Source organism: Pseudophryne corroboree, chromosome 8, assembly GCF_028390025.1.
Source record: "Pseudophryne corroboree isolate aPseCor3 chromosome 8, aPseCor3.hap2, whole genome shotgun sequence".
Lineage (NCBI taxonomy): Eukaryota > Metazoa > Chordata > Amphibia > Anura > Myobatrachidae > Pseudophryne > Pseudophryne corroboree.
This window is the reverse complement of record NC_086451.1, coordinates 286,319,498-286,345,769: the sequence shown is the minus strand read 5'-3', so window position 1 is coordinate 286,345,769 and position 26,272 is coordinate 286,319,498. Positions and strand designations below refer to the sequence as shown.

General features: G+C 44.8%; 1 protein-coding gene across 9 annotated transcripts in view; it reads right to left on the bottom strand.

Annotated features, from left to right (window-relative positions):
- The window catches only part of LOC134948960 (phosphatidylinositol-binding clathrin assembly protein-like), a 340,585-nt gene that overhangs the window by 13,066 nt on the left and 301,247 nt on the right, over nucleotides 1-26,272 (bottom strand). For 7 of the 9 annotated variants that reach the window (XR_010183069.1, XM_063937265.1, XM_063937266.1 and 4 more), the window contains 4 exons: nucleotides 24,775-24,895; nucleotides 22,801-22,824; nucleotides 16,169-16,225; nucleotides 15,972-16,079 (listed from right to left, as the gene is read on the bottom strand). Coding sequence is in view for 8 of the 9 variants with exons in the window: in XM_063937265.1 (XP_063793335.1) it covers nucleotides 15,972-16,079; nucleotides 16,169-16,225; nucleotides 22,801-22,824; nucleotides 24,775-24,895 (310 nt within the window). In the remaining variant the exon portion in view is untranslated. The remainder of the gene's footprint in view (nucleotides 1-15,971; nucleotides 16,080-16,168; nucleotides 16,226-22,800; nucleotides 22,825-24,774; nucleotides 24,896-26,272) is intronic. The other 2 variants (XM_063937267.1, XM_063937271.1) reach the window with 1 other exon arrangement.

Genomic DNA, 26,272 nt, shown 5'->3' with positions numbered 1-26,272 from the left:
TTATACTGTTGCAACAGATTATTAAGACTAAAATGTATCCAATTAAAATTTAGGGCAAAGAAAAAGCACTGCAATAGGTTTGGAAAGTCCCATATATTTAGTATGGATTCTGTATTGTTGGCCGGTGCTCAGAAGAGCCAGTTCATCCCCAAAATTAGTGCCACAGTCCAGGAACAACTTTAAGCGAAAATTATATTACCAACTGCGGTTAGATTGACCTCGCTGACTTGGTTCAAGATGTTTACTTGGTCCGATTAGTCGCTCAGGTCCAGAATTCGCAGATGTTCAATTCGCTGGTGACAGGTTCCTATATCTGACTTCTAGGCGTTTGTAAGGGGATGATGTATCAGAGTCCAGCCAATCCACCGACGCGTTTCGCTGTTTACCACAGCTTTTTCAAGGTGACATGTTGCAGTGACTGAATGCCCTTTATATAGCAGTGCTAATTGCCCATGTGAAACAGATGTGTCAAATTAAAAACATATAAATAATACATAAATTAGAATTCTATCCAGTTTCCTAGTAAAGTGACAGATTTTGAGACTATAAAGCTATCAGTATGTGCTGTTTTTCTAAATGCAAAGCTCTTTTAATATATAAATTATAAGGTGAACTTAGTTCCCCGATCACGTGATCGCGGGTTTACTTCCTGTCTTTGGAGCGCACTCACGCTCCAGTATCCTGTGTATGGAACGCAAGCTTGCTCCTATTGGTTAGCGTCCTGTCACGTGGCCGGAACAAAGCCAGCCCCCGGCAGGCCCTGCGCCCCGTTGCCAGGCAACGGACCACTCGAAGAGAATAACTCCGATCACGTGACCGGACGCCCAGCATTACGTTATGCATAGTTTAAGGTCTCCATTACCAAATGCATTTTAATATCACGTGACCGAGTGAACCAATAATCTCATAGACATTTGACTATATGATTTCAATGGGTACATAATTAGATAACAAGACTAAAAAACTACACATAATATTCTCAACTTAACATCAATATATGAATTTTGTAAATGTTTAATCATATATAAATATGTCTAAAACCAGTTATGTTCGTATATTATATTTAAAGTATAAGAATTGGTGCCATCTTGTGGTAAAAAGATAGTATGACACTCTCCTTGTGATTTTTTAATAAACCTACTATGGAGAGTCTTTATTAAAGGCTCATTTGATATTTGGCATATGATTTCAATGACCAAATTGGTTCTATTTATATTCGCAAATATATATATATCTATATCAATTGAACCTTTTATTAGCATATATAGAAAAATAGTTAAAGTCTTGAATTAATACTAATTTAAAAAGAGAGAAGATATTATACCATTCAAAAATATTTTTACTGTATATATATATATATATTAAAGGAATGCAGTATTGGGAAGGACATATAAATCTATGAACAAACACGGATATGGGAACATCCCAAGATGAATATATGCACATGTCAGCGTATCGAGATAAATTAATCGATAGTGTGGACATATTAACCTATGAAGATGGAACAAAATTAGAGGACTGTCTTCATAAGATTATCTGCTTGTTCAATAAAAGACTCTATAGTAGAGCAACACAGAAGAAACATCATTAATGGGGTCACTAAACATAGCGTTTCCCGACATTTTGCCCTTCATCATAATAAGGACCCATCTACCCTAAGAATCATAGGTCTTGAATATATCCCCAAAACAACTAGGGGGGGTGATAGGTTCACAAGACTCTGTAGACAGGAAATTTTTTGGACCTTTCAGTTAAATACACTCTTTCCGAGTGGTTTAAACGAAGCACTTGAGCTAAATGCAGTCCTCTAATTTTGTTCCATCTTCATAGGTTAATATGTCCACACTATCGATTAATTTATCTCGATACGCTGACATGTGCATATATTCATCTTGGGATGTTCCCATATCCGTGTTTGTTCATAGATTTATATGTCCTTCCCAATACTGCCTTCCTTTAATATATATATATATATATATACAGTAAAAATATTTTTGAATGGTATAATATCTTCTCTCTTTTTAAATTAGTATTAATTCAAGACTTTAACTATTTTTCTATATATGCTAATAAAAGGTTCAATTGATATAGATATATATATATTTGCGAATATAAATAGAACCAATTTGGTCATTGAAATCATATGCCAAATATCAAATGAGCCTTTAATAAAGACTCTCCATAGTAGGTTTATTAAAAAATCACAAGGAGAGTGTCATACTATCTTTTTACCACAAGATGGCACCAATTCTTATACTTTAAATATAATATACGAACATAACTGGTTTTAGACATATTTATATATGATTAAACATTTACAAAATTCATATATTGATGTTAAGTTGAGAATATTATGTGTAGTTTTTTAGTCTTGTTATCTAATTATGTACCCATTGAAATCATATAGCAAATGTCTATGAGATTATTGGTTCACTCGGTCACGTGATATTAAAATGCATTTGGTAATGGAGACCTTAAACTATGCATAACGTAATGCTGGGCGTCCGGTCACGTGATCGGAGTTATTCTCTTCGAGTAATCCGTTGCCTGGCAACGGGGCGCAGGGCCTGCCGGGGGCTGGCTTTGTTCCGGCCACGTGACAGGACGCTAACCAATAGGAGCAAGCTTGCGTTTCATACACAGGATACTGGAGCGTGAGTGCGCTCCAAAGACAGGAAGTAAACCCGCGATCACGTGATCGGGGAACTAAGTTCACCTTATAATTTATATATTAAAAGAGCTTTGCATTTAGAAAAACAGCACATACTGATAGCTTTATAGTCTCAAAATCTGTCACTTTACTAGGAAACTGGATAGAATTCTAATTTATGTATTATTTATATGTTTTTAATTTGACACATCTGTTTCACATGGGCAATTAGCACTGCTATATAAAGGGCATTCAGTCACTGCAACATGTCACCTTGAAAAAGCTGTGGTAAACAGCGAAACGCGTCGGTGGATTGGCTGGACTCTGATACATCATCCCCTTACAAACGCCTAGAAGTCAGATATAGGAACCTGTCACCAGCGAATTGAACATCTGCGAATTCTGGACCTGAGCGACTAATCGGACCAAGTAAACATCTTGAACCAAGTCAGCGAGGTCAATCTAACCGCAGTTGGTAATATAATTTTCGCTTAAAGTTGTTCCTGGACTGTGGCACTAATTTTGGGGATGAACTGGCTCTTCTGAGCACCGGCCAACAATACAGAATCCATACTAAATATATGGGACTTTCCAAACCTATTGCAGTGCTTTATCTTTGCCCTAAATTTTAATTGGATACATTTTAGTCTTAATAATCTGTTGCAACAGTATAAATGAATGTTTAATATTTTATTAAAATTGTTAGTTCATTTCTATCCAGTTTCCCAGCGCTTTTTCTTGTTTATTGTGATTTTGGTTGTGGGGTCCAACTAACCCCGTCATATTAGCTGCTAAGGAAAAGCAACTCACCACGAGCGCCAAAGGTAATTACTTAGTAATTCCACTTCTTGCATGGGTTGAGACCCTGACTGTCCCAAGGCTTCAGCTTTATCCAACCTTTTATGCAAGGAATTAACATTATCATTTAAAACCTTCCACATATCCATCCAATCGGGCGTCGGCGGCGATCCCACATTCATTTGTACCTGCTCTGCTTCCACATAGCCTTCCTCGTCAAACATGCCGACACAAGCGTACCGACACACCACACACACAGGGGATGCTCTATTTGAGGACAGAACCCCCACAAGGCCTTTTGGAGAGACAGAGGGAGAGTATGCCAGCACACACCCCAGCGCTATATGACCCAGGAATTACACAGTAACTTAGTGTTTACCCAGTAGCTGCTGTATATACTGATTTTGCGCTAAATTTATGTGCCCCACATCTCTTTTTACCCTCTTTCTACCATGAATCTGCAGGGAAGAGCCTGGGGAGCTTCCTCTTAGCGGAGCTGTGGAGAGAAAATGGCGCTGGTGAGTGCTGAGGAAGAAGCCCCGCCCCCTCAGCGGCAGGCTTCTGTCCCGCGATTTTGTGTAAAATAATGGCGGGGGCTCATTCATATATACAGTGCCCAACTGTATATATGCCCACTTTGCCAAGAGGTCTCTAATTGCTGCCCAGGGCGCCCCCCCCCTGCGCCCTGAACCCTACAGTGACCGGAGTGTGTGGGTTTAATGTGGGAGCAATGGCGCACAGCTGCAGTGCTGTGCGCTACCTCATATGAAGACTGAAGTCTTCTGCCGCCGCTTTTGAAGTCTTCTTGCTTCTCACGCCGGCTTCTGGCTCTGCGAGGGGGACGGCGGCGCGGCTCTGGGATCGGACGACCAAGGGTGCGTTCCTGTGTACGATCCCTCAGGAGCTAATGGTGTCCAGTAGCCTAAGAAGCAAGACCTATCCACAGTGAGTAGGGCTGCTTCTCTCCCCTCAGTCCCACGTAGCAGAGAGTCTGTTGCCAGCAGATCTCTCTGAAAATAAAAAAATCCTAACAAAATACTTTCTATTTAGCAAGCTCAGGAGAGCTCACTAAGGTGCACCCAGCTCGTCCGGGCACAGATTCAAACGGAGGTCTGGAGGAGGGACATAGAGGGAGGAGCCAGTGCACACCAGTATTCCTAATTCTTTCTTAAAGTGCCCTGTCTCCTGCCGAGCCCGTCTATTCCCCATGGTCCTTACGGAGTCCCCAGCATCCACTAGGACGTTAGAGAAATGTAGATAAGAAGTAGACACATAATAAGACTCCACAGAGTAGTTTTCAGGTGACTATCAATTGTTGCATTTAAAAAGTTCAAGCAATTAGGGAACACAATGTTGCGACAATGTAACCCTATTTGCAAAATAGTACTAAATAAGTTTGTTAATGTAAAACATTTGCAAAGGCGCATCCAAAACACACTGGAAAATGCAACTGAATCTATTTTTGGAGGCTAGAATAGGAAAGGTGCACCGGTTCTGCAAGTACTGAAAGCTCTTCTTCCATCTCCCTTTTCTGAAAAGCCATTTAATATATGGTCCCCTGATTGGGGACATATCAGATACTGGCTTTCAAAAGCAGCAAATATCATACCACTACTATTGCCATCAAAGATGAACATGGATTGTTTTCAGATCTTGTTGGTTGAGAATTGAGCGGATTCGAACCCTGGTCTCTATATCTACATTACTGTGTCATTAGCCTGCGTTTTCCGTGATGTCACAATCAGCTTGGAATGGGGTGTCTAGCATGCATTTGCTGACAGCCACTTGAGGGAGACACACACATATATATATATATATATATATATATATATATATATATATATATATATATATATATACGCACACATACATACATATATATATATATATATATATATATACACTCACACACACACACACACACATACACATACCCGCAATGCAGTAAACCCGGCACTCCACCTTGCAAAAAGAACTTGTTTTGGTGCACTCATAAAAAGGAATGTAAACAGTCAAAAATGCGGCACTCACAACCTCTTGGCAAAGAATCACAAACACCGATGTTGAGGCAAATCAACGTTTCAATCCTACAAGGTTTTCGTCAGGAACATACAACAAACACAGAAAATCTCACCTTATATTCCCCAATGTTTCTATTCAGCCTGTCTTCTGAAAGACTACCTAGAAGCCTCAAAGTAAAAGATGTTCCAGGGCCTGCATGTCAAAAACCATGGATTCCACGAAACACTCCACAATGAGCAGAGTAGCAATAAAGTAGGTTATAGTCCCCAAAGAAGCATGTAGCAAAAACACCTGCACAGACTTACTGTAAGCTGGGTACACATTAGGCAGTGTGTACCCAGCACAACATCGCGGGTGATGGGACCCGGCGGGGGGTAGGTCAGCATGGGCAAGTGCATACACACTTGCTGATGCCGGCAACGATGGAGCGATGGTGGGGGCCATGCTGCATTCATGCCCTGACAAGCGATATCGCTAGACTGTGCTTTATGCAGGTCCGACGGGCAATGTCGCCGAAGACTAACAGGAGTGTGCATAAGATGTACACACTGGACGATTTAAACAATTTGTCATTTCGATCCATCGGAGTCGGGTAAATAGTTTAAAAAATTGTCAAATGTGTACCCAGCTTTAGATTCCTGAAGCGAACAGGAGAGACGGACATGTAGTGGCCCTGTCGCTGCCAAATTGGATCCACTATGCAGGAGGTAGACTACAACTATGAACGCGTTGCGGCACCAGGTCTGCACTGAGGACTTAAAATCACTGCAAAGATTACCGAACAAAGCCCTAACCTAGCCCTATGCCCCAACAAAAGGAGAAAAAGAAAATAGGATTTTGGTACCTACCGGTGTCGAAGTCAGAAAAATGTCTCTATGCACGTTGCCATATTTGCACCTCATTCATGTCCGCGCTGCGCAGGCGTACGCTCTCCCGTACGTACACATACTCACAGCAGCGTGCACTCACAGGCGCGGTATGCGTATTTACGGTAGAGTTTACGTAGTCGTAGCGTGCGACTCATTCGTTACATATTTTCACAATTAATGTAGTTTATAGATTATGGTCCCTTTGATAGATTCTGAAAGTTTGGTTAATATAGAATGTCCCTGAACGGAGGAATCCCTCTTTGTATTGTGCGAAGGGTCTAACAGGAGTCAGACAGTGGTGTTTGGTACCTATCGGAAGAGTATTTAAATAGCAATATTCCGGTGTTGGTTTGGAGCAGATTAATTGCTCGTGCGAATAGTTATGGACATAAGAAGTTATGTCCATTTATTTATTATTATTTGTCCTTACTTAGTCATGCATCTGAACAGTTGGAGACAGGCATCAGTAGGTCTCAAATGTCTCTTTGACCTCAGAGATCCCCCAAACAATAGTTTGCATGTTAAGAGGGCCTCATATCTATACATGCATAAGGTAAACACAGGAATAGTAATTGAAGATCAATTGTACTCCAAATCAGTATCTTTCCCGCAGACGGAGTACAATAGTCTTTAATTACACTGAGCTTTTGAGACTCAATGAGGAAGGCCAACACCTGTGTTTACAAATGGGGCTGGATTTGTATACAGGAGAATGAGGGCTGAGATGTCATTGTCTCAACTGAAAGTGGACATCATGAATATAAAACAAAGCCCAGAGACAGGATTCTGTTTTGTATTCGCCAAACAATAGCTTCTCACTAGACAGGAATGTGTTGGTCATCACCCATTGTGTTACATAACCAAGGCCACTGATGCAGCTGGCTCACATGCTGGGAGGGACACACACTTCCGGTGGTTGACACACCCCCACAGCTGGAATGCAGGTATGATATACCCACTGGAGATCACGGGGCTGACTCTCTCACTCAGAACTAAGCTAGCATCAAGCAGCATGGCGGCTACATCCCCAGGACAGAATTCCTTCCCAAAGGCTAAGTATAGAATCACATGGCTATAGAAGGAAATATAGACATATTGCTTTCTGGTTTAAATAGGATATTGTAACTTGGCTGGGATGATTGTTGGGTGTTTGTGTTGGTGCCCTGTGGAATCTGTGATGGTAGCTGGGATCTTGTTAATCATAAATACCACCATGCAGTACTTTTGAATATGTGCTGGTAGCAATGGCAGGCTGATACTTGTGAGTACCTGGTGGTCTGGTCTTGTGATAACTCATATGCTCTGGTTATAGAGATACTGTGTTTGCTTGAAATTGTGAAAGGTGATTTAGATTGTTTGGAATTGTAAAATCAGAACATATGCATTGTTTTGAGGCTTGGACATTTTGGAATCAATTGGAGTTTTTCCCAAAATGGAGTCTAGCTTCTGCCCCATGCGGCATTGTAGGGACGATTGTGTAGCTGGGTGTTGTGTATATAGGGACAGGCAGCATAGGTAAGCTCAAGTACTTTCTAAACAAAGATTCTCAGCATTTATTAACTGCGCAGCGATTGTTCCTCACATGTGTAAGCTTCGCTGCAACCATATTGTCTTTTAATGTTATTGTGAGCCAATTTCTCTCATCTCTCTCCGTCTCTCCGTCTCTCTCTCTCTCTCTCCTCTTTTCTCTTATATCTCTCATAGTATTATAGTATTGTACTGTATTGCATTTAGGTCAGTGTAGTATTGTCTTTTTGTATTTATTGTTTAGATCTGTGGTTAGGAAGTCTCTGTTATATTGTAGTGTATCATTTGTACTGTTACCCCCTTTTTACAAGTATATTAGATATAATACAGTTAATAGGCCTTGGAACCTAAACCAGTATCTGTGTATTTTCTATAGTGTTAAGTGTTCACTTGAGCGTCGGTGACGCTCAAGCAGCTTTGTAGATAGTCAGGTTACACAAGGTTGCACTTACACCCTGTACTCACATTAAGGTATTCTGTGTATTTCATTGGTATAAGGTTTTAACATAAAGGTATAGTGTTGTAAGCGTCTGCATCGCTGGTGACCTCCTCGTGGTCTCGAGCGTAAGCTACGCTACAGCGAATCATTCCCCTAGACATAACCAATAACGTGTCCTGTGATCACTGGGCCGCGAGCGAACGTGACGCTTGAGCGTCTCGCCTACGGCTGAGCGATCGCTACGCAGATAGCGTACCATCACGGTACTTCTTAAGTAAACAGCGTACAGTGTTCTTAGCTTCATAAAGGGTTGTTTATACGACAAAGGAATTTAGTATTGTCACCGGTAAATCCTTTTCTCGTAGTCCGTAGAGGATGCTGGGGTCCACATTAGTACCATGGGGTATAGACTGGTCCACAAGGAGCCATTGGCACTTTAAGAGTGTGGGCTAGCTTCTCCTTCTATGCCCCTCCTACCAGACTCAGTCTAGAAACTGTGCCCGAGGAGACGACATACTTCGAGAGAAGGACTTAACACAGATAGTGGCGAGATTCATACCAGCTCACACATATAAGTCACGTCAAGTCAACTAACTTGAACTAATCAGCAACCGGCTGAAACATTACTTACCCAGTAACTATGCAATACTCAACTAAACAAAGTGGTACTGAACCAAATAACATATCCAGGAAAACGAAGCGCTGGGCGGGCGCCCAGCATCCTCTACGGACTACGAGAAAAGGGTTTACCGGTAGGTACCAAAATCCTATTTTCTCTAACGTCCTAGAGGATGCTGGGGTCCACATTAGTACCATGGGGATGTACCAAAGCTCACAGAACGGGAGGGAGAGCTCGGAGGTTCCTGCAGAACTGATTGACCGAACTTCAGATCATCAGAGGCCAAAGTATCGAACTTGTAGAACCGTGCAAACGTGTTCGACCCTGACCAAGTTGCCGCTCGGCAAAGCTGCGTTGCCGAGACACCCCGGGCAGCTGCCCAGAAAGACCCCACCTTACGAGTAGTGTGTGCCTTAACAGATTTTGGACACGGCAGTCCTGCCGAAGAATAGGCGTGCTGGATAGTGAACCTAATCCAGCGAGAAATAGACTGCTTAGAAGCAGGACACCCAATTTTCTTGGGATCGTACAGGACAAACAAAGAGTCCGATTTCCTGTGACGAGAAGTTCTCTACACATAAACCTTCAGAGCCCTCACAACATCCTAGGACCTTGAAGTAATTGAGAGTTCAGTAGCCACTGGCACCACAATAGGTTGGTTGATATGAAATGCCGACACAACCTTTGGAAGGCACTGTTGACGAGTCCGGAGCTCAGCTCTATCCTCATGGAAGATCAAGTAAGGGCTTTTGCATGACAAAGCCGCCAGCTCAGAGATACGCCTAGCAGAAGCTAAGGTCAACAAAGTGATCACCTTCCATGTAAGAAACTTGAGCTCCACCTCCTGTAGAGGCTCAAACCAATCAGACTGGAGAAACTGCAACACCACGTTAAGGTCCCAAGGCGCCGTAGGTGGTACAAAGGGAGGTTGGATATGCAGAACCCCCTTCAAAAAGGTCTGAACCTCCGGGAGGGCAGCCAATTGTTTCTGAAAGAAAATGGACAGGGCTGAAATCTGGACCTTCACAGATTCCAATTTCAGCCCCATATCCACTCCTGCCTGCAGGAAGAGGAGGAAACGTTCTAGTTGAAATTCCACCGCAGGAAACTTCTTGGACTCACACCAAGAGACATATTTCTTCCAAATACGATGGTAATGTTTAGACGTTACCCCTTTCCTAGCCTGTATGAGGGTAGGAATCACTTCTTTCGGAATACCCTTCCGAGCAAGAATCAGGAGCTCAACTTCCATGCCGTTAAACGCAGCCGCGGTAAGTCTTGATAGGTGAACGGACCCTGTTGCAGCAGGTCCTCCCGAAAAGTTAGAGGCCTCGGCTCTTCTTGCAGTAGATCCAGAAGGTCTGCGTACCAAGCCCGCCTTGGCTAGTCTGGGGCAATGAGGATCGCTTGAACCCTTGTTCTCTTTATGAGCTTTAAGATTCTTGGGATGAGTGGGAGTGGTGGAAACATGTACACTGACCGGAACACCCACGGAGACAGCAGGGCGTCCACCGCCACTCCCTGAGGGTCCCTCCACCTGGAACAATAACGCAGAAGCTTTTTGTTGAGACGAGAGGCCATCATGTCTATTTGGGGTGGACCCCAAAGATCTGTTACCTCCTTGAACACCTCCGGATGGAGGCCCCACTCTCCCGGATAGAGATTGTGTCAGCGGAGGAAGTCTGCTTCCCAGTTGTCTACTCCCGGATTGAAGATGGCTGACAGCGCCAACGTGTGCTTTTCCGTCCAGAGGAGTATTCTTGTGACCTCTGACATCGCTGCCCTGCTCTTCGTTACTGCCCTGTCAGTTTATGTAAGCCACTGTTGTTACGTAGTCCGACTGTACTTGAATGGACCTGTTTCTTAGAAGAGGGGCCGCCTGAAGAAGACCGTTATAGACGGCTCTTAGTTCCAGAATGTTGATGGGCAGACCGGCTTCTAGGCTTGACCACCTTCCCTGGAATGTCACCGCCTGAGTGACTGCTCCCCAGCTCCGGAGGCTCGCATCCATCGTTAGCAGGACCCAGCCCTGAATCCCAAACCTGCGGCCCTCCAGCAGGTGCGGCAATTGGACCCACCAGAGGAGTGAACTCCTCGCCCTTGGCAACAGACAAATTCTCTGATGCATGTGGAGGTGAGATCCCGACCACTTGTCCAGTAGATCCAGTTGGAAGGTCCGAGCATGGAACCTCCCGTACTGGAGAGCCACGTAAGAGGCCACCATCTTTCCCAAAAGGCGAATACATTGATGAACCGACACCCGGGGAGGCTTCAAGACATCCTGGACCATAGAGTGGATCACCAACGCCTTGTCCCTCGGAAGGAAAATCCGCTGTACTTCCGTATCCAGGATCATTCCCAGAAAAGACAATCTCCGGGTTGGTTCCAAATGTGACTTTGGAAAGTTCAGATTCGACCCGTGACTCTGAAGCAGCCCTGTTGTGAGAGCAATGGACTGTAGCAGCTGTTCCCTGGACGACGCCTTTATCAGGAGATCGTCCAGATAAGGAATGATGTTCACCCCCCGCATGCGGAGCAGCACCATCATCTCCGCCATTACCTTGGTAAACACCCTCGGCGCCGTCGAGAGGCCGAACGGCAGGGCCTTGAACTGAAAATGACAGACCTGCCATGCAAAGCGGAGATAAGCCTGATGCGGCAACCAGATTGGAACGTGAAGGTACGCATACTTGATATCCAAGGATACCAGGAATTCCCCCTCTTCCAGACCTGATATTACCGCCCTGAGAGACTCCATCTTGAACTTGAACTCCTTTAGAAAGGGGTTCAATGATTTCAGGTTCAGGATGGGCCTGACTGAACCATCTGGTTTCGGTACCACGAAAAGGTTTGAATAGTACCCTTTCGCATCCATGTGCGGTGGTACCGGCACAGTGACTTGTGCCCCTACCAGCCGTTGGAACAGCCTCCAGTAGTACTGTGCTGTCCTCCAACAGAGTTGGCAAGCCCGACTTGAAAAACCGTTGAGGAGGGAGACTTTGAAATTCCAACCTGTATCCCTGAGAGACAATATCCAACACCCAGGGATCCAGGCCGGAGGGGACCCCGACGTGACTGAACTGTCTGAGTCTCGCCCCTACAGGCCCCACCTCCGGGCCGTCCCGTCCACCGTCATGCGGAGGACTTAGGGGTACCCAAAGCAGGCTTTTTTTCTTGGGAACCTGCAGCGGCAGGTTTTTTGGACTTAACCTTACCTCCTCTGAAGAAGGAACCGGAAGACTTGTCCTTTCTGGTCTTGTTGGGGCGAAAGGACTGCTGTGAAGCTGAGGAGAAGGACCTCTTCGGAGCAGGGAAGATACGGAGACTTACCCGCAGTAGCGATAGATATCCACGCGTCTACGGCTTCACCAAAGAGAGATTGACCTGTATAGGGCAGCGACTCCACACTTTTTCTGGATTCCGCGTCGGACGACCACTGGCGAAGCCACAGTCCCCGACGAGCTGAAACAGACATGGAAAAAATTCCCGCAGCCATGGAACCCAGGTCTTTCATAGATTTCACCACGAAACCTGCAGAATCATGAATGTTACGTAAATACAATGCAATGTCATCCCTATCTATCGCATCCAAATCCTCCATCAAGGCAGCCAACCATTTCACTATAGCCTTAGCAATCCACGCACTTGCAATAGTGGCACGTAATATGGCCCCTGAAGCAGTGTACACTGATTTCAGAGTATTATCAATTTTCCTATCTGCCGGCTCCTTCAAGGCGGTAGATCCCGGTACCGGCAAAACCACTTTCTTTGAGAGTCTAGATACAGAAGCGTCAACGATTGGCGGGTTTTCCCACTTTTTCCTGTCCTCCTCAGGGAAAGGAAAAGTTACCAAAACCCTTTTAGGGATCTGAAACTTCTTTTCAGGATTCACCCAGGCCTTTTCAAATATAGCATTCAGCTCTTTTGACGCAGGGAAGGTTAGCGAACCTTTCTGGTTTTCAGTGAAGAAAGCCTCCTCAACCTGCTCAGGTGTGGTATCATTAACATCCCTGATCGCCTCTATCAACAGCTGCACCCCCCTTGCAAGAGATGCGGACCCCCACAACACATCCCCGACACCATCTGTAGTGTCAGAATTGGTATCCGTGTCGTCTTGTGTTACCTGCACAAGCGCACGTTTGTGGGGATATATAGCAGGGCCCGAGGTACCCAACAAGGGCCACACAGCCATAGAGGACTGCAATACCTGGGCTGCCGACTCAGTACTGGTAACCCTGTCAGCAATCTGGGACATCCAAGTCCTGATAGGGGAAAAACACTCTGGTTCCCTTGCTGGAATCTGTGCTAAACCTGACTGCATGGAATGGGATCATCCTGGGAGGATAAATCCTCAGCAGCATAAGACACAGTATCCCTGGACATCGCTGCTAGTGACCACCAAACACACCACAAACACACAGGATGGGGTAGGACAGAGTTTCCCCCCTCAAGAATGGCAAGAGAGAGAGACAGAGATTGGAGCCAACCCACACCAGCGCTTTCTATACTAAGAGACACCTCTTACCAGCGCTGACTTGTCCTTAATAGGACACACAGTCAAGTATTCAGCCTCCCCTCCGTTCTACAACCCCCTGGTACCGAACAGTAACTGGAGCTGCTGTGGAGTGGATGATCTTCCTTCAGCATGCAGCATGGAGGAAAATGGCGCTGGAACGCTGCAGGTCCGCTTTGAGAAGCTGCTCTCTCTTCCCGCTCAGCAGTGTTAAACCTTGGTCTGAGGAGTTGTGCTGGCTGGATCCCAGGGGCACGACAGGCTTGCTGACCAAGTGTGAGGGGTGAGAGCTGGCCCAGGGCGCCCCTCACAGTGTGCCTCTGGTAACCATCCGGGAGCGCGATAATACCGCGCTCCATCCCCTGTTGCCGCCATCCTCACACCGGCCCCCCGCTTGCTAGGGGGGTCGGTGACTAACTCACCACATTCTTCAGCTCTGTAAGGGGTCGGCGGCATGCTGCTGGGGTGAGCGGTGCCCCTGCAAGGGGACCGATCAGCCCCTCCGGAGCTCAGTGTCCAGTCAGCGGAGTCTGTGGCTCAGACCCCGCAGGGCGGACACTGCTACCCCCTTAGTCCCACGCTGCAGGGAGGCTGTAGCCAACAGTCTCCCTGTAAAATAAAAAACTCTAAACTAAACTTTTCCCAGGAAAGCTCAGGAGAGCTCCCGTTAGCTGTGACTGGCTCCTCCGGGCACTATTTCTAAACTGAGACTGGTAGGAGGGGCATAGAGGGAGGAGCCAGCCCACACTCTTAAAGTGCCAATGGCTCCTGGTGGACCAGTCTATACCCCATGGTACTAATGTGGACCCCAGCATCCTCTAGGACGTTAGAGAAACTACCAAACCAAGGTGCAGAAATGAGTAACTAGGTACATCGGCCTAGGGCTGAGGAAAAGAGCGAAGCACCTGTTGCCCAAGCTCAATGGCCTCCTAAGGACTAGAATAGCAAACAGCCTGTGCTACAGCACAAATGATATGGACATGGCTCAAACCAGTCAACAGTAAGATAGGTCCATCTGAAAACGAGCCACTGAGTGTCCAAGGCAGCTTTAGCACCAGAAACTGGTTAGGCACTATAAAACTTGAGACACAGTCACTGGGAAAAGTCAAAGGCTACCTAGAAGCCTTGATGTAAAAGATGTTCCAGGACAGGGCAAGGCTACCCCTCCCTCCCAAGACAGAGATAGCAGGAGGAGCAGAACCCTCTGAATTAAGAAAAACAGTGACCGGTTAGAAAAAAAGCAGGAGAGTAGCTGGCCCAAGCAGGAGCACTGGGGCAGTGAACAGAGTTCATTTCCCAGCAAGTGTCCCTGAAGTGTTGAGCTTAAGAAACCCTCTTCCTGCACTATTCACCTGCCACCGGATCTCATGATGCATGCTGCTAGTTGAAGCACTCATCAGTCAGTAAAAACTGAAAAGTGCCAAAAAACAAATCTAACACTAAAGCAGAAGGCGCTGCATTGTAGCCCCAGCAAGGAAGCCCGGGTTCCATGGGTAATTAAAGAACACTGGAGAACAGGGATTGGAGAGGGGATGAGCTTCTGTCTTTATGTTATTGTATTAAGTACCAGATCTTTTCAGTCGATTCCAGCAACCCATGGTGAGCAGGGTCCCCAGACTGAATGGGGGATATTCAATTGTTTGAAAAGTCAGTTGGGTGTCTGTTTATTCCTCTCTAATAGACAGGAAGAATCAGACACCCAACCGACTTTTCAAACATTTTAATTCCCCCCCAATGAATGAGAAAGTAAGCTATTGAGCCAAATAGATTTTAAAAATGGCTAGGAAAGGGACAAGTGACATTATTAATAAAAACACAATTAAATTCTCAGACCTGCAAGTGCCCAAACCTTGCCAAATCTGTATTTTTAAATAGTTTATATAATTAACATTTTGGAGAAGCAAATTTTCAAAATTACCGATTTAGGGAGATATCCAATTAGCCCCGGATAAAGAATAAGAATTTCTGTATTAAGGCCCTCATTCCGAGTTGTTCGCTCGGTATTTTTCATCGCATCGCAGTGAAAATCCGCTTAGTACGCATGCGCAATGTTCGCACTGCGACTGCGCCAAGTAACTTTACTATGATGAAAGTATTTTTACTCACGGCTTTTTCTTCGCTCCGGCGATCGTAATGTGATTGACAGGAAATGGGTGTTACTGGGCGGAAACACGGCGTTTCAGGGGCGTGTGGCTGAAAACGCTACCGTTTCCGGAAAAAACGCAGGAGTGGCCGGAGAAACGGTGGGAGTGCCTGGGCGAACGCTGGGTGTGTTTGTGACGTCAACCAGGAACGACAAGCACTGAAATGATCGCACAGGCAGAGTAAGTCTGGAGCTACTCTGAAACTGCTAACTCGTTTGTAATCGCAATATTGCGCGTACGTCGGTCGCAATTTTAAGAAGCTAAGATTCACTCCCAGTAGGCGGCGGCTTAGCGTGTGTAACTCTGCTACATTCGCCTTGCGAGCGAACAACTCGGAATGAGGGCCCAAATTCAAAAATAGTGTTTGCATGCAAGCAGTGACAAAATTACCTGAGCTCCAGACACAGGTGCAAAAGGATTTGTTGGCTTTATCCCCGGCTGTGTATACATAATTGGCTGAGGAACCATTAGAGGATTTGCACCAATCTGCGTAGGAACCTGAAGGAAAAAAGCAATAGATATGTATGGTACTGAGAGCACGTAATATAGAAGAGACAACTTTTAAGCACATTGGGTAGCATTCTTACCATTCCATACACAGGCACTTGAGGTGTAGTTACTGGATAGTTCATTGGTGCAGGGGCCTTAAAATGCAAAAAATAAGAATTTACTTACCGATTATTCTATTTCTCATAGTCCGTAGTGGATGCTGGGACTCCGTCAGGACCATGGGGGGATAGCGGGCTCCGCAGGAGACAGGGCACATCTAAAAAAAGCTTTTAGGTCACATGGTGCGTACTGGCTCCTCCCCCTATGACCCTCCTCCAAGCCTCAGTTAGGTACTGTGCCCGGACGAGCGTACACAATAAGGAAGGATCTTGAATCCCGGGTAAGACTCATACCAGCCACACCAATCACACCGTACAACTTGTGATCTGAACCCAGTTAACAGTATGATAACACAAACGAAGTAGCCTCTGAACAGATGGCTCACAACAACAGTAATAACCCGATTTTTGTAACAATAACTATGTACAAGCATTGCAGACAATCCGCACTTGGGATGGGCGCCCAGCATCCACTACGGACTATGAGAAATAGAATTATCGGTAAGTAAATTCTTATTTTCTCTAACGTCCTAGTGGATGCTGGGACTCCGTCAGGACCATGGGGATTATACCAAAGCTCCCAAACGGGCGGGAGAGTGCGGATGACTCTGCAGCACCGAATGAGAGAACTCCAGGTCCTCTTTAGCCAGAGTATCAAATTTGTAAAATTTTACAAACGTGTTCTCCCCTGACCACATAGCTGCTCGGCAAAGTTGTAATGCCGAGACTCCTCGGGCAGCCGCCCAGGATGAGCCCACTTTCCTTGTGGAATGGGCCTTTACAGATTTAGGCTGTGGCAGGCCTGCCACAGAATGTGCAAGTTGGATTGTACTACATATCCAACGTGCAATCGTCTGTTTAGACGCAGGAGCACCCAACTTGTTGGGTGCATACAATGTAAACAACGAGTCAGATTTTCTGACTCCAGCTGTCCTTGAAATATATATTTTTAATGCTCTGACAACGTCCAGTAACTTGGAGTCCTCCAAGTCGCTAGTAGCCGCAGGCACCACAATAGGCTGGTTCAAGTGAAATGCCGAAACCACCTTAGGGAGAAATTGAGGACGTGTCCTCAATTCTGCCCTGTCCGAATGGAATATCAGATATGGGCTTTTGTATGACAAAGCTGCCAACTCCGAAACTCTCCTGGCTGAAGCCAGGGCCAACAGCATGGTTACCTTCCATGTAAGGTATTTTAAATCTACCGATTTTAAAGGCTCAAACCAATGAGATTTGATAAAATTTAGAACCACGTTCAAATCCCACGGTGCCACTGGAGGCACTATTGGGGGTTGTATATGTAGTACACCTTTGACAAAAGTTTGTACTTCAGGCACTGACGCCAATTCCTTCTGGAAGAAAATTGATAAGGCCGAAATTTGAACTTTAATGGACCCCAATTTGAGGCCCATAGACAATCCTGCTTGCAGGAAATGTAAGAATCGACCCAATTGAAATTCTTCCGTTGGAGCCTTCTTGGCCTCACCCCACGCAACATATTTTCTTCAAATGCGGTGATAATGTTGTGCGGTCACTTCTTTCCTCGCTTTAATTAAAGTAGGAATAACTTCCTCAGGAATGCCCTTCTCTTTTAGAATCCGGCGTTCAACCGCCATGCCGTCAAACGCAGCCGCGGTAAGTCTTGGAACATACAAGGTCCCTGCTGAAGCAGATCCCTTCTTAGAGGTAGAGGCCACGGATCCTCCGTGAGCATCTCTTGAAGTTCCGGATACCAAGTTCTTCTTGGCCAGTCCGGAGCTACCAGTATTGTTCTTACTCCTCTTTTCCGTATAATTCTCAGTACCTTTGGTATGAGAGGCAGAGGAGGGAACACATACACTGACTGGTACACCCACGGTGTTACCAGAGCGTCCACAGCTATTGCCTGAGGGTCTCTTGACCTGGCGCAATACCTGTCCAATTTTTTGTTGAGGCGAGACGCCATCATGTCCACCTTTGGTTTTTCCCAACGGTTCACAATCATGTGGAAAACTTCTGGATGAAGTCCCCACTCTCCCGGGTGAAGGTCGTGTCTGCTGAGGAAATCTGCTTCCCAGTTGTCCACTCCCGGGATGAACACTGCTGACAGTGCTACGACATGATTCTCCGCCCAGCGCAGAATCCTTGCAGCTTCTGCCATTGCACTCCTGCTTCTCGTGCCGCCTTGTCGGTTTACGTGGGCGACTGCCGTGATGTTGTCGGACTGGATCAACACCGGCTGACCCTGAAGCAGCGATTTTGCCAGGCTTAGAGCATTGTAGATCGCTCTTAGCTCCAGTATATTTATGTGAAGAGACGTCTCCAGGTTTGACCACACGCCCTGGAAGTTTCTTCCCTTTGTGACTGCTCCCCAACCTCGTAGGCTGGCATCCGTAGTCACCAGGACCCAGTCCTGTATGCCGAATCTGCGGCCCACTAACAGATGGGCAGTCTGCAACCACCACAGGAGAGACAACCTTGTTCTCGGTGACAGTGTTATCCGCTGATGCATGTGCAGATGCGATCCGGACCATTTGTCCAGCAGATCCCACTGAAATGTTCGTGCATGGAATCTGCCGAATGGAATCGCTTCGTACGAAGCCACCATCTTTCCCAGGACTCTTGTGCATTGATGTACTGACACAGTTCCTGGTTTTAGGAGGTTCTTGACAAGTTCGGATAACTCCCTTGCTTTCTCTTCCGGGAGAAATACCTTTTTCTGAACCGTGTCCAGAATCATGCCCAGGAACAGCAGATGTGTTGTCGGGGTCAATTGAGATTTTGGAAGATTTAGAATCCACCCGTGTTGCTGAAGCACTACTTGTGTTAGCGCTACACCGACTTCCAGCTGTTCTCTGGACTTTGCCCTTATCAGGAGATCGTCCAAGTAAGGGATAATTAATACGCCTTTTCTTCGTAGAAGAACCATCATTTCGGTCATTACCTTGGTAAAGACCCGAGGGGCCGTGGACAACCCAAACGGCAGCGTTTGAAACTGATAATGACAGTCTTGTATCACGAACCTGAGATACCCTTGGTGTGAGGGGTAAATCGGGACATGTAGATAAGCATCTTTTATGTCCAAGGACACCATGAAGTCTCCTTCTTCCAGATTCGCTATCACTGCTCTGAGTGACTCCATCTTGAACTTGAATTTCTTTATGTACAGGTTCAAGGATTTCAGATTTAGAATAGGCCTTACCGAACCGTCCGGTTTCGGTACCACAAATAGTGTGGAATAATACCCCTTTCCCTGTTGTAGGAGGGGTACCTTGACTATCACCTGCTGAGAATACAGCTTGTGAATGGCTTCCAAAACCGACGTCCTTTCTGAGGGAGACGTTGGTAAAGCAGACTTTAGGAACCGGCGAGGGGGAGACCTTTCGAACTCCAGCATGTAACCCTGAGATACTATCTGCAGGACCCACGGGTCCACTTGTGAGTGAACCCATTGATTGCTGAAAATCTTGAGTCGACCCCCCACCGTTCCTGAGTCCGCTTGTAAAGCCCCAGCGTCATGCTGATGGCTTTGTAGAAGCCGGGGCGGGCTTCTGTTCCTGGGCAGGGGCTGCTTGCTGCCCTTTCTTACCCTTTCCTCTGCCTCGCGGCAGATAAGACTGTCCTTTTGGTCGCTTTTTATAGGAGCGAAAGGACTGCGGCTGAAAAGACGGTGTCTTTTTCTGTTGGGAGGGGGTCTGAGGTAAAAAAGTGGATTTGCCGGCAGTTGCCGTGGCCACCAGGTCCGAAAGACCGACCCCAAACAATTCCACTCCTTTATATGGCAATACTTCCATATGCCTCTTGGAATCCGCATCACCTGACCACTGTCGCGTCCATAAACTTCTTCTGGCAGATATGGACATCGCGCTTACTCTTGATGCTAGAGTACAAACATCCCTCTGAGCATCTCGCATATAAAGGAAAGCATCCTTTAATTGCTCTAGAGTCAATAAAATACTGTCCCTATCCAGGGTATCAATATTTTCAGTCAGAGAATCCAACCACACTACCCCAGCACTGCACATCCAGGCTGAGGCTATTGCCGGTCGCAGTATAACACCAGTATGTGTGTATATACTCTTCAGTGTAGTTTCCAGCCTCCTATCTGCTGGATCCTTGAGGGCGGCCGTATCAGGAGACGGCAACGCCACTTGCTTTGATAAACGTGTGAGCGCCTTATCCACCCTAGGGGGTGTTTCCCAGCGCGCCCTAACCTCTGGTGGGAAAGGGTATAATGCCAATAACTTCTTGGAAATTAGCAGTTTTCTATCGGGGTTAACCCACGCTTCATCACACACGTCATTCAATTCCTCTGATTCTGGAAAAAATACAGGTAGTTTTTTCACCCCCCACATAATACCCCTTTTTGAGGTACCAGCAGTATCAGAGATCTGCAAAGCCTCCTTCATTGCCGTGATCATATAACGTGTGGCCCTATTGGAAAATACGTTTGTTTCTTCACCGTCGACACTAGATTCATCTGTGTCGGTACCCGTGTCGACTGACTGAGGTAAAGGACGTTTTACAGCCCCTGACGGTGTCTGAGACGCCTGAACCGGTACTAACTGGTTTGCCGGGCGTCTTATTTCGTCAACTGACTTTTGTAATGTGTTGACATTATCACGTAATTCCATAACTAAAGCCATCCATTCCGGTGTCGACTCCCTAGGGGGTGACATTACCATCATCGGCAATTGCTCTGCCTCCACACCAACATCGTCCTCATACATGTCGACACACACGTACCGACACACAGCAGCCACACAGGGAATGCTCTAATCGAAGACAGGACCCCCTAGCCCTTTGGGGAGACAGAGGGAGAGTTTGCCAGCACACACCAAAAGCGCTATAAATGTATATAAACAACCCTAGAAGGTGTTGTTTACTATATATGCGCTCTTAATATATAAATATCGCCAATTTATGCCCCCCTTCTCTTTGTTACCCTGTTTCTGTAGTGCAGTGCAGGGGAGAGACCTGGGAGCCTTCCTCACCAGCGGAGCTGAGCAGGAAAATGGCGCTGAGTGCTGAGGAGAATAAGCTCCGCCCCTTTTTCGGCGGGCTTTTCCCCGGTTTTTAAGAAACTGGCCTGGGTTAAAATACATACATATAGCCTTAATGGCTATATGTGATGTATTTATTTTGCCACTAAAGGTAATTATATTGCTGCCCAGGGCGCCCCCAGCAGCGCCCTGCACCCTCCGTGACTGAGTCAGTGAGCCGTGTGACAACAATGGCGCACAGCTGCCGTGCTGTGCGCTACCTTCAAGAAGACTGAGGAGTCTTCTGCCGCCTGCTTTCCGGACCTCCGTTCTGCCGTCTCTTCAGCGTCTGTAAGGGGGATCGGCGGCGCGGCTCCGGGACGAACCCCAGGCTGACCTGTGTTCCGACTCCCTCTGGAGCTAAGTGTCCAGTAGCCTAAGACTCCAATCCATCCTGCACGCAGGTGAGTTGGAAATCTCTCCCCTAAGTCCCTCGATGCAGTGATCCTGTTGCCAGCAGGAATCACTGAGATTGAAACCTAAAAAAAAACTTTTCTAAACAGCTCTTTAGGAGAGCCACCTAGATTGCACCCTCTCGGACGGGCACAAAAACCTAACTGAGGCTTGGAGGAGGGTCATAGGGGGAGGAGCCAGTACGCACCATGTGACCTAAAAGCTTTTTTTAGATGTGCCCTGTCTCCTGCGGAGCCCGCTATCCCCCCATGGTCCTGACGGAGTCCCAGCATCCACTAGGACGTTAGAGAAAAGATAATAATCTCTGTTGGGATCTACTTTCTAAAACATAAAACACTTGCAACATATTCGTTTTTTCATTACTTTCTTTGAACTACCATAAAAGGAAAAAAATCCCTGAACAGTTGCACTGGTCCAACTAATTATCTGTACACATGCCCAACCTACTTACTATTAGTTTGCTTATACTTTTATTTTACAGGAATTCCAGGCACCCCATATTATGTACTATAGTATGGCTTGATCATGAGTGAGTGAGGTCAAGGCACCACACTGATTTGTACAGATATCACAAATCGGTCACCAAAGTGCAGTAGAATTGGTCTGCACATTATGGTGGAGCATCTAGCACAACATAACAAGGAAAGAAACTCTGGATACGCCTCATGGTGAGGGACTGGTGAAGTATGGCGGAGCTGTGTAGCCACAATGTTTGCTGGGAATAGCAAGAGTAGCAGGCCATTATAGTGACAGATTGCTGCAGAAGAAAACTTATTGCTGGTGCAGAAATTAGTTGTGGGTTGATCAGTACAGGTCTGGCTTTAGAAGTTATATTTACCTATACACTCACACATACTCTACACATTTTAATCCTATATACTGTAATAAAAGGATAACGCTGCTCCTCACCTCTATAGGAGGGATTCAAGTATTTTACTCCCTGGTAGCCACTAGACGGCACCAGACAGAGCAATTCAAGTGTTCCATTCGGGCACGCACAGCTCCCATCACTAATATTACCGTTATGTTGTTCCATCATTTTGACGGATGGTAAATAGTATAAAATACTTGACTATTTTAGACCAAGTGCAATTAATTTATAGATGAAAATGAATAAATACCATTATGAAAATATATTCTAACAGCACCAGAATATTTTGTACAAAGGAAACTTACATATCCAGAGTAATGTACTCCATTCTGGGATGGCATGGTTAAAAAAGCAAAATTATTACAATCACAAAAACATTTGAAGTATTTAAAAAAATATATATATATATATTTTTTTTTTTATTACCGCCTGGGGTTTCTTGCTACTTCAACATGCACTGTAGCAACAATTAAATTTTTTATTACATTTTAAAAGTATAGACTAGAATTTTGTCTTCTGCACCCTATGGGATCAATTCAATTAGGAGGGAAGAGGGAGAGTTGAAGTTGCAACGACGTAGGAATGCCAGTAACAGCAGCTGTACATGCAGCCTGATCTTAACCCGGACGCCCCATGGGGCTACATAACTAAAAACCATAAGTCCAGCAAGTGCAGCATATAGCCATACTGACATGTAGGAGCGACTCAGTCACACCTAATTGATTTGACCTCAAAAAGTGTTTCATGACCTTGGGTTTACACAGACATGGATTAACCCTGCTTACAGCAAGTTTTTAACACAAGAAACAGAGTATAGTGTATCCAGACACACATTCTGTGGTAATTTATAATAACAATAAGTGGCACCTGTAAAACAAAACACTTAATAGTATGTTTACAGTTCCCTTTTGGATAATGTAGGTGAATGCCCAGTTCGGAGTTCTCCTGCATGATATGAAGGTCTGTCCCTATCTAACCCTACCTGGTGTATCCAGCGGAATTCCTCAGCCTATTTCGGGCTGTCCGCAGCTGTAGCTTTGTTGCCGCTGCGTCCAGTGGTGGTGCAGATGGATGACTGTCGTGCAGGGCCGAATGTCCGGGACACTGTGGGAGTTCACCTGGTCTATCTCCAATGTGTTTCATGCAGCAAAGCTCACTTTATCAAGGATAGTTCTTGTTTGAAGAGGCTTTATATTTATAGTAAAAACTTTGTTTGGACCTGAACTTTTTGGAAATGGTTAAAAATTGTGGGAACCGCATGTAAGGAAACTAAATCGCAAAATAAGACGTATTTATTGTAAAAAAATTTTTTAAGAAATATCTTTTTGAATTGTAAAATTAATAAAAGGTGCCACTTAATTCTGTGTGTAGAAGTAGGAGTTAAGATGTGTCACAGTCAATAGTTTCGTCATTAAATTCGACCTTATAAGATGACATTCAGCTCAATATCTATATTGAGACCTGAAGGTTTTAGGGTCTTGAGTTCAAAAATCCAATGGGTTTAATTTTTATTTAGTTCACTTATGATATTGCTTCCTCGACAATTTCTATTATTTTTTGTATGGCAAATTTCAGTCCTGATGGATTTATATTGTGTGCTTCTAGGAAGTGATTAGAGAAACGGTGTGAAAATTAATCCTTTCTTGATGTTATATATACTGTATGTCCAGTGTATCTAATTTTTGGCTTTCTTTTTGTTTGTCCGATGTACTGCAGTCCGCATAGACATTCTAAAAAATAGATCACTCCCTCCGTAAAAGGAGCTGTTCACATACTATTAGCAGTGTTTTGTTTTACAGGTACCACTTATTAGTATTTTAAACGGCCACAGCGCTCTATTCATCAGTTTTTATAGTCTATTTCTAATATGAGCCGCTAAAACACACTATAGCGTGGCATCACTTATTATAGAGCTAAAAAAATACCAGAAATGGTTATTGTTACAGGAATGGTATCAATTTACTAAGGCTGTGCTGTCCTCATTTTCACAATGACAGCAGCATAACTACATGCACGTGGTGGGGATTCTATTAATATTTTTAGGTCATACAAGAGTTGTCAACAATATTGGGGACTGCAATACTCCCATGGACAGCTAACAATGAACACATTTTATGATCCATTTAAAAGGTAGGAAGAAATAAGAGTAAATACGGTCATATCAAACAGTAGAACAAAGTAACATTGACATGCATGTAATGACTGAGCAAAGGAAAATGCCATAATGGGGAGAGTAACTACATGATAAAAAAGCAAAGTAGTAAACAAAATCACCTCACCATTTGTGCAATTGGTGCTACAGGGGTAGCATTCCATGTGGTTGAAGTGCTTGTCCTTGCTTGCCAGTGCGTGCCACCAGTCAGTCTCTTTTCTGTAGGTTGATTCCACTGCATATCAGATCTAAAAAGGGACACATGCAATAATATAGCTAGGCACTTTGGAGTGCTTGATACCATGGGGTAAATTTACTAAAGCTTCTAAAACAGAGAATTGGTGATGTTGCCCACAGCAACCAATCAGATGCTTTCTATCATTTTCTAAAAGGCAATAGAGAAATGATAGACAGCATCTGATGGGTTGCTATGGGCAACATCACCAATTCTCTGTTTTAGCAGCTTTAGTAAATTTACCCCCATGAATTTAAACTTTATTAGTAACATGTCTAAACAAATTCAGAAAAGATCTCAAAGGCAGCCATTTCTAATAAAATTATATATTTTAATCAAAACAGCCACAAATACTGTATTACCAGCAATCAAATGCCTCATGATGGTACTGTCATATCTTAGCTTATATATACATGTAACTGAATTAAGGCATGATCAACAGTGTTCAAATTCTAAAAATAAAAAATTGACCTTCAGAAAAAAAAGACGACAAACATTAAAAAAGTGCAGGAAAGTTACAGATCTGCAGATTAAATAGGTTTGTGGCTTCAGACAAGAGAAAACAAATCTTATAAAGAACATTTTGTTTCACTGGTATTTTGACCAGTAATTTGCTGCGTTAACTACCATACAACCTAATCCGGGGTGTCTCTCCAGCCCCATCCCTCAATGTTTTCTACAGCAGTGGTTCCCAAACTGGGTGCCTCAGGGCACTTGTAGGGGTGCCCTGGGTTGGTGGTCCTTATTTTCACTGTAATAGGCAAAACCACAACTTGTGTCTGCCAACCATAAAATATATGGAGAAACAGAAGCAAATCCGGTCCCTCACGGTATCCAGTCTATAGATCTACAGTCAATAGGTAGACATGCATTAGGTCGACATGACAATGGTCATTTGTCAGTTGTTGTTATTTTTTTAGATTTTTCTAATTTTTTCAACTTTTTCATACTCCACCATCCGTCTGGACTACGATTGGGAATAGTAACCTACCTGAAGCATGGCAAGCGAAGCGAACCATGCGAGGAGACGTGGTATACTAATGGGGCTTGTTTTTGGCAGAAAAGTGACAAAACACCCCAAAAAAGAAAAATATAAAATTGTGTCTACCTTTTTTTCTGTCTACATTTTCCATGTCAACCTTTTGACCCTGTCGACCTTATGCATGTCTTCCATTAGTGGTAGACCTATTTACTGTAGACCTTTTTAGTGTATATCTAATAATCCACACCTGTCCCTCGCCACACAACTGAACCTAGAGATGACATTTAAAACACAATTTACTTAAATTTTATTTTTTTCTGAATTTCTCAATAAAAAAAAAACTTTTGGCCTAGGGGTGCTGTGAAAAGAATTCCGATTCTCTAGAGCGCCATGATTCAAAACAAGTTT